Raw genomic sequence first — 9,532 nt, forward strand, 5'->3', positions numbered from 1 at the left:
CTGCATGGCTGAGCAGACACCACTGAAAACCTCTCATTACAGTTTAAATAACACGAAGGTGTTGACTGTTCAATTACAAATAGATACCAAATATCAACAAATTGATACCAAACTGGGAGGAAGGGCTGACACATCAGAAGGCTGTGCTGCCATTCGAAAAGACATGGACAGACTGGACTGGGCAGAGAAGAACCTAATGGAAAGCAAAGGGGCAAGTGTAGGGTCCTGCACCTGGGGAGGAACAACCCCAGGCACCAGTACAGGTTGGGGTGGACCTGCTGGAAAGCAGCTCTGCAGAGAAGGACCTGGGAGTTCTGGTTGACAACAAGGTGACCATGAGTCACCAATGTGCCCTTGTGGCCAAGAGGACAATGGTACCTGGGGTGCATCAAGAAAAGTGTGACCAGCAGGTCAAGGGAGCTGAATCCTCTGCTCTGCCCTGGGGAGGCCACATCTGGAGTTACTGTGTCCAGTTCTGGGCTCCCCAGTTTAAGAAGGACAAGGAATTATTGGAGGGAGTCCAGCGAAGGGCTATGAAGATGCTGAGGGGTCTGGAGCATCTTTCTGATGAGGAGAGACAGAGAGCTGGGGCTGTTCAGCTGGAGAAGAGAAGCTGAGAGGGGATCTCATCAGTGTTTATAAATATCTCCAGGGTGGGTGTCAGAGGATGGACCAGACTCTGTTCAGTGGTGCCCAATGCCAGGGTGAGGGGCAACGGGCACAGACTGAAACACAGGAGGTTCCATCTGAACATGAGGAGAAACTCCTTTGCTGGGAGGTGCCAGAGCCTGGCCCAGGCTGCCCAGAGCGGGTGTGGAGTCTCCTGCTCTGAGACATTCAAACCCGCCTGGACCCACCTGTGTGATCTGCTCTGGTGACCCCGCGTTAGCAGGGGTTGGACTGGATGATATCCAGAAGTCACTTCCAACCACTCTGTGATTCTGTGACAGCAGCTTGAGGATGAAGGAGAAAGCAAAGCCTGTCACATAGAAGTTCTTTCCTCTCTTCATTGTGCTCCTGCCCACAGGCACACACAGATGGAGAGCAGCCCCAGCCTCCTCCCTTCACACAGCTCTATCCATCGTCTGCCACCTTGGGATTTTTTCCCCACAGGTTCCCCCAAAAGCAGTGCAAGAGCCACAGGAGCACTGACCCAGTGGGCTCCTACAGCAACCTCACCTCTACAGACCGAGAATGAGCATCAGCACACCCTGCTGCATCAGTTTAGTTTCCACCCTGTATCACCATCCAATTTGCTTCATATCCCAGGTCAAAAGCACCTTTTAGCAACACTGGGCATCTGTGGCTTGCAATGGCACAGATGACAGACGTGACAGAGCTAAAGAGAATCTGTCATACTTGCCAGGCACAGATCAGCCCACTGCTGCAGGCCACACCAAATTCCCTCCAGATAAATCTTTTTACATGAACATGTGCTAGCAACACCACACTGCTCTGTCCTCATTTCTGCTACCTTAGACTGAAGGTAATAAGGCAACAAAGCAAGACTCCCAGCCCTGACTCCACCAGCATCTTTGCTGACATAAACTGGATGAATTAATGCCTTGTAGTTAGGCAGAAAACTGTTCCCTTTCCAAGAAAGGCTACAGGTTGCCATGATTTCATCCACAGGCACACTAAGAGGACGGGGGGGGAAAAAAGCATTAATGTTAGAAATGTTAATTGAAAGCGGATATTAAGCAACTCTAAACACAGCTGATTTCCAGGAAGCTTTTTGCAGGTCAGCAGTACCACTGGTCACTCTCAGGTAATGGGCACTGAGAAAGATGACCAGGACGGGACACTGTAGCTTATATCATGCAGACCAGAGATGGAAACAGCTCCTGCGGGTGAGAGATTTTGGTCTTGGACTGTGAGCTATTTTCATAAACTCATTCATAGCCTGTTTGAACATGCCTGTCCCTCTTCCCCACCCCTTCTTACACATGCAGGGAATTCCCACAGAAACAGACCGCCTAAACAGCCTCCCAAGCAGAACTGGGCCCAACAAAACAAATACAAGTCACCTTTCAAGAGCTCTGGGTATTTGGTATGAACTAGGTTGGTAAGATCTCCACCATCATCCAAAATCATGTTGAGGGGCTGCCCATCCTTGAAGTACAGGGTCTGCTCAATGCACCACAAATATTCCTCGTCAGTCTCCCCTTTCCAGGCAAACACTGCATGGGAACAAACACACACAGTTAGCCAGTTTCTTACTCAGCATGTAGTACAGCAGTCAAAGGAAGATTTCATCAGCAGCTCTCAGTAGCAGAGCCAACAGACAGATGATTATCTGTGCCTGCAGGCCAGAAAAGACATTTGCATTGAAAAAAACATCTCAGAATGAGCAGAAGTGAAATCACTTTGCCTTCTGTTCCAGGCCACCAGCTTGGTCAAAATGTTGAGACTTCACTGCTCTCATTCTTCTTCCATGTTAAGAGGGAAAAGGCAAAGCAAACTAAAGCAGATTCCCATTCACAACACCCCATTTGCTCCCCTGATACACTCTGCGTTACCAGGAATTAGAAATAGCCACTGGTTATATTCATACAGACAAATGAAACCACAACTGCAGCATTTTCTAGCACAGCAGAAAAGAGGGACTAGACTTGAGCATAAACAAAGCACCAGACTACAAACTCTTCAGCAATTTTGAGTTTAAATTCTAGTCTCTAGCCCAGCACTAAAATCCAAGCTGCCATGCCTATTCTGTGCTATCTAGGGATATTTCTATATCAGTACATCTATCACCAGCATGTTGCATCTAGCAGTATTTTTGCCTTTCCAGGAATTTGTACTGGCTTCATGTGATACTTGAACTTCACTGGTACTCAGCCATTCAAAATATATTAGGCATATGATTTACATACCCCAACATTTGGCTATATTGTCATGTTTCCACAGAAAAAATAACTCTTGAGCCACAAATCATGCAATTGCCCCTTCTGAAGAAACATTAATCCGTATCTTATATTGTATCCAAAGGATCAGCACCCCTCCCAAGGTCTTGTAAATTCAGTATGCTGAGTGCAATATTAACACAACGAGCAAGTTCCACAAAACACAAGGGCAGAGGCCAAAAACTTAGACAAATGCTCCACCCATTGACTGCTCTTCAGCTGAGTTTTGGGTGCTAAAAGCAGTGAGGAAAGCACTATCCTAACATCAGATCTAAAGGGTCCTGCCTGTTCCTTTGAGCTCAGACACCAGGGACAGGAGGTGACACCTGCAGCCAGTAATGGCAAAGGGGCTCATGAAGGGACCACTCACCTCTGTTACCTTAGAATGGACCACAGCTGGGGAAATACTTGTGGAAACAGCTAATTATAACAGAAATGAAAGACACCTGCCAAAGGACAGAACCAGGCTGTCAGAAATCAGATTTAGCCTCTGCCAGCACCCGGGCTCAGGCCCATGCAGCTCCCAGCACAGAGCCACAGGATTGTGTGTACTTAAGCCGAGCAACACAGAGGAGAGCTTAATGCTTTTTATTGGAAGGCAACAGTAACAAACCAGCAGCATCCTGACAAACCACTTCAGGGATATTCAGCAGCAACACAGCTGGCCTAGCTCTAGCCTTAAAATACCTTGAGAATTGACCCTGTCACTGTAACAGCACACACTGCAGTTAACATCCCTTCCCTGACCCCTATTTAGCACCAAAAACCTCCATCTACACACACCTACACACTGATCCATTTAATTACCCAGCCCATTCAATCACCTTAACCACCAGGCTTAAAGCTGGTACATACAGGCAGGCTCCTTCACAGCCACTGTCAGGAAAGCCACAAGCACTGATGCATATAGCTCGAATCAAATGGCCTCGTTTGTAACAGCCACTGCTTCTGAAGGGCTGTTTCTATCCTGAAGCTTGTTCAGAAGAGCTCGATTTGTACACAGTTTGATTTAGCTAGAGCAAGCATTACACCCCAACTCAAGCAAATTAGAACATGGAAAACTTACCAGGGACACCAGCTTTTGCAATAGCAGCTGCAGCGTGGTCCTGAGTGGAGAAAATGTTGCAGCTTGACCATTGTACCTGGAAAACAACCCAAGTTTTGTTTGCTGAACAAAGTTCTGAGATATCAGGCATGCTCTTCCAGACACAGGAGTTAAAAAGTGAGCAAGAGCAGAAAGGCATATTAGTGCAGATTCCTGCCTTTCTCAGTCACACTACAAAGTTAAGGTGAAAACTAAGTATCTGAGACTAGGCCAAGGGAAAACAATGTCGCTTTGGGAGAGAATGTGATGGAGCTTTAGTTGTGACACATGTTCAGCCATCTCCTTACTCATGAGAGCTTCTGCCAGCCAGCCAGAGCGTACATTCAGCTATAGCTCTTCAAGAAGTGCACAGTAGGGTGGGTTTAGAAAGTTTGGGTCCATAAAGTTCAGATTTTCAGAACAGCCACATAGCAAGTGTCCACTGACGGACATGGACATGAAGCAACACACCTGCTGGCACTCAGAAGAGTCAGAAATGCAGCTGAAACAGTGCACTCCAACAGGCATTCTCCAAGTTTATGCTCACCCAACTCCCACTCTGTGCTCCAGCCATGGAAGTTTTTCACACAGATTTCAGAACTAAGTTCAGGCACCTAGAAAAGCAACAGTATGTTGCTGAGTTGTGTTGAAAAGTATCCGCGTACCTACTAGAGCTCCCCAGCAGGCACAGAAACCAGCACGTCCCAGAGCCACGCACAAGTTCTCACCCTGCTCCCTACAGAGCCCACTGGCAGGTGTTTGGGGGCTTATTTCTAACAGAGTTTGAGGAGCGAGGGCACCAAGGCATAATCCTTCAGCCTCTTTTCAGATACCCATCCCACTTTATCAAGAACTGACACTTCAAAGTCAGGGTTGCAGTACAAAGCACCTCATCAGAGCCTACACAACCAACGCTCATCAGTGAGCACACACCTGGAAGGAGTGCAGGGAAACCAAATTCATGACCTCAAGCCCTGCACCTCCTCACCCGGGTTTTTCTAAGCTCTTTCCATGTCAGAACAGATGACATGAGGAGGTGGCATGAAATTCAGTGTATACAGAACACCTATGTATTGTTTACACTTCAAGCACTTGATACAAGACATAGGCCACTGCAACTCTGCATCCTCAATTCTGTAACACTGGTTTGTGATAATAGCAAAGACCCTAGAATAATTGTCATACCTGATGGGCTTGGAACCTAATGCAACACTGGTTATGAAGGGAATGCATTTTTAGTACAATTTTAGAATTTACACTCCAAGTCAGAGTATTTATTCTATCTTTATTAATCCAGCCAAAAAAGGGATACCAAGATTACTACATTGCAGTGAGCTACATCCTCATTATGTAGGGTACGGTTTCACCAGAGTTTCAACTCTTCCTTCCCAGGTACCAAAGTTCTGACAAAACAGGTGAACCACGGCTGAACCCAAACTCAAGACAAAGTCTAAACCAACAGGGATGCATCAGGACAAGGAGCTAACACAACAGTACACGTCTTATAGGCACCACTATAACTTATGCTTAGAGGAACAAAATCTCTGCAGATACCTCCCTGAACGACTTGGATGAATCCGATGTAACATTAATTTGGGGTTGTGCTCAAATTAAAGCAGTTTGGCAATATTCCAGTAAGCACAAAGCTGCTGCCTAAGCCAGCCATACTGGGGTACAGCAGCCAACAGGAGAAGCAAGGAGCTTCACACACCTCAGTGGCTACTGCTTGCTTTGAAATCCTGGGGAGAGACAAGTGTTTCATGCACAGAGTGGAATAAAGCCAGAACTGTACCACCACGTCAAAGCTCTTTAGCACCATTTGCAACTGTGGAAGAGCTCTGAACAGGCTGAAGAACACCTGCCCAACAGCAATGCCTTGCCCACACTGACCTGGCATGTTGCTTACACCCACCTCCTCCACTTTTGCAGAAATGCCTCAGCTGCTACAGTGAGAGCACTTTCCCTTCTGCCAGTGCCTCTTGATGACCATGACACTGCTCAACTCTTTCAACCATTCCCAGGGAGGGATCCCATACAGGGCACCTCTGGCCAGCCTGAGTCCAGGCAGCTAAACTTCACAAAGAAGGAATTTCAGATCACATCCATGCTTAACACAACCAATCAGTAAGCTCCAGTCAGCTCAGCATATAAACTACATGGACTATGCTCAGACGACTGGCTCTCCTCCCGCTCTGCACAGCAAACACTTAGCTGTGATGTTTGGACTTCATTCAGGAAGTCAGGCAGGGGACACAATGCAGTAAGGACTTACAAGTATCTCAGTCTTTAATACGGACCAGGGTAACTGATCCATAGTTACACAACAAATTCAAAGTCAGTGGAATCCCCCACCCTCGATCACCAAACCATGCTGCCTCCCTGTTGTTTTCCTGCAGTGCTCAAGGGCCAGTGTGAGCTCTCAGAAAGCTTCATTAGTTTGTGCTGACTTTACTAGGGCATGCTGTGGTTCTTAATACAGGCTAATCTGAGCTGGAGGCGGCCACTTCAACACTACCAGCAACAGCACTGCATGCCCGAGCACAACACGATTGCATGGGAGCAGCTTTCAGCACCACTGCTCGGGGTGCTGTACAGATAGCTGCTGGAACCAGTGACCCAGCCCAAAACAGGCACTCGATTCAGTTTGTCTGGAAGGAAGACACATACCACATCCCAGAGCTGCACACAGTGCAGGTAACAAGCTTTTTGCTTACAGAGAAAAGAGATCACACATCCACCTGGAGACTGCCCCAGTCTTTTCCAAGTAGCAGAGACATTTGCCAGGATCCCTAAGGTACTTACATCAGCAGAAGCAGCGCCCCAGGCATAGCTCTTGCCTAAGAACACACTAAAGGAGAAACTCAGAGACACTTTACCTCAGCTCCCAGCGCTAAAAGGGTCTCTATGAGAACTGCCGTCTGCACGGTCATGTGAAGGCAACCGGCGATACGTGCGCCTTTCAGCGGCTTGGACGCAGAGTACATCTCTCGCATCTTCATCAGCCCCGGCATCTCATTCTCCGCTATCTCAATGGCCTTGCGACCCCAGTCTGCAAGGCGGATGTCAGCTGCAAGAGGAGGACAGATGTCAGAGTTTAAATAGCTGAGACCTTGGTATCTGTTCACATGCTTGTGGACAGGCACTGGTTGCAACAGCTGAACACCCAGCAACAGCTGGGAGACAGAGTTGGGGAACAACAGACCCTATTATATTTATTCTCTGCTTTTTTACCAGCGGTAAACAGGCTTTCAAACAAAAATAAGTGTGCTCCTGTAGGAGCATATTAATCAACTGCAATCTAACATACAGATATCCTGAGGCCATTAATTCATTATGTCCCAGCCTTAATAGACTCCTTACAAATTCCATCCAAGGGTCTGACAGTTCCTAGAGAGATTTACTTCCACAGCATTAAGACCTGCATGGGTGGGGGGAAGCTGCCCATATGGCAATAGCTTCCTCACATAACACCCACAGCACGTTCCCTGCTAAGTGCACCAGGAGCTGAGCCCAGCCCAGCTCCCCCTCTTAAGAGTAAAACTGTGGGGCTCCTACCCACCTGGATCCACAAAGATTATTTTCAAGGCACTAAAGCTACCTTAGTTACAAGTGTACTTCTGCCTTTGTAAAAAAGATCTATAGTAGAAAACTCCAACACAAACTGAACAAGATAGACCTCTGACAGGTTAGCTGAGGGTACTCAGCAGAGATGTCTGACTCCAGCCTTAAAAAGGCAAGGGTCCAACAGCTAATGCCTGTGTGCACCACCCACCAAGCATCCCTCTCACTCAGCTAGCTCCTTCAGAGATTTCAGAAGCTCCCATTTCGCTTTAGAACACTGTCAGATACTTTTTTCACCTACCTAGAGAACACAGGCCGTTTAAAGCACTCAGGAACAGCAGGACCTCTGAGTCAGATCACTGCCTTTAATACAGACAAGCTAACTGCATTTTGCTCCAGAACGAAGCCCGGGGCTGCTGCAGCTGCCGTCGCACCAGTGGGGCACTGAGAAACCTCGGGCAACGGAAGGGCCATGGAAACAACTGTATCAACAGGGGGATGGTTATTTATCTTGCTCCCCTTCAAGGCTTGGTAGTTTTACCAGGGCTGCTTAAAAATACAGCTTGTAGTATTTTATGTTCATAGCCTCCAAGGCAAATTATTTATGACTGAGCCTTACAGATTGATGTTCTTCTCTTTGAACTTAGCCTTCAAAGAACACACAACTCTCCATAAATTTAGAGGGTTTTTGTGGAGTTTCAAGTCTACAAAAATACGCGCCAAAATCTTTTAAGGAAACGTGTCACACGGCTCGCAGATTTAAAGATCGTTTCACATTCGGAGTGAAAGCCTGGCCCCAGCACAGGGCTTGTGGAGGCAGCCAGTGCCGGGGCTCCGGGCAGGGGGCGGCCGAGGAGCAGCAGAAGCACGGGTTTAACCGCGGGTTTAACCCCTGGAGGGGCGGCAGGTCCGGGAGGGCCCCGAGAGGCCCCTTCCTCCTTCCCCGCGGTATTTCAGCAGCACGGGTGCCAGCCCAGCCTTGCCCCACGGCGCGGGGGTGCTCAGGTCCGGACCCCTGCCCGCCCCGCGCTCCCGCCCCCGCGGTGAGCAGCCAGCTGCCATCTTCCCCCGCCGCCGCATCGGGGCCGCGGGGCTCCCCGGCCCGGCCCCGGCGCACCGCGCTCGGCCCAACCGCTGGGGAGCCGGCGGAGGCCCAGGGCTGGCACTCACCCACTTTGTACGGCAGGCGGTCGGACATGGTGGCGGTACTGCCGGCGGAGGAGGCGCGCACGGCCCCTAGCGCGGCTTAAGTAGCGGCGGCGGCGCTTGCGTGGGGCGGGGCCGCGGCGGCACGTGGGGACGGCGGCGGGCGGGTCGCGGCGGCTCCGGTTGGCCCTGGGGCCTCATGGTGCCTGTGGTGGCCTGGGGAGCTGCCCCCAGTACCACAGTGGGACCAGGGGCCTCCTGTGCCCCTGGGAACACAGCCGGACCCGCACCAGGGCAGGCTCTGCCACCCACCGGTGCCAGAACGGGCCATGGATCCCGGTACCGGATCTGTAGGAAACTATCATCTCGCCAATATAACAGGCTCAGGCAGGAAAGCAGATTTTATTAACGATTTTGCAAAAGCGGGTTTCCTACCTAATAGCAGGCACACGGAATAGGGCAAAAAGCCCCTGTTTATATCACCCTAATCCCAGCCGCAAATCCCCTCTCCGGTTCCCAGTGGTTGGTACTGCAGGGTTTACAGACCACCCAACGCTGCCTCAGTTTACCTGTCTCATTCATCTAATTCTAACAACCCCCTCCCCTTATTGATTTAAAGTATGCATTCTTGGCTCTTTGTCTACCTTTCACCCTAAATTAACTTTTTAAATACAATAATCAGTTCTCATTCCGGGATTAGTTCGAAGAGACTTTGTTTTACATTAAGGATTCATAGCCTGATGTCTCTCAGTCCTCTGCCCCACTGGTGACGGGTGCCAGATCAGTTGTAAAAACACTTCTCCTTCAATGGCTCCTTACGGATCTGGCCATGGAGCTG

At 49.2% G+C, this 9,532-nt stretch overlaps 1 protein-coding gene across 1 annotated transcript in view; it reads right to left on the minus strand.

Moving 5' to 3' along the window:
- The window catches only part of AHCY (adenosylhomocysteinase), a 32,818-nt gene extending 23,966 nt beyond the window's left edge, over positions 1–8,852 (minus strand). Inside the window, exons 1-4 of the mRNA XM_065032580.1 lie at positions 8,719–8,852; positions 6,864–7,054; positions 3,970–4,045; positions 2,028–2,180 (exon numbers count right to left, since the gene is read on the minus strand). Coding sequence (XP_064888652.1) covers positions 2,028–2,180; positions 3,970–4,045; positions 6,864–7,054; positions 8,719–8,746 — 448 coding nt within the window. The 5' untranslated portion in view covers positions 8,747–8,852. The remainder of the gene's footprint in view (positions 1–2,027; positions 2,181–3,969; positions 4,046–6,863; positions 7,055–8,718) is intronic.
- Positions 8,853–9,532: the final 680 nt, after the last annotated feature.

Source organism: Columba livia, chromosome 16, assembly GCF_036013475.1.
Source record: "Columba livia isolate bColLiv1 breed racing homer chromosome 16, bColLiv1.pat.W.v2, whole genome shotgun sequence".
NCBI lineage: Eukaryota > Metazoa > Chordata > Aves > Columbiformes > Columbidae > Columba > Columba livia.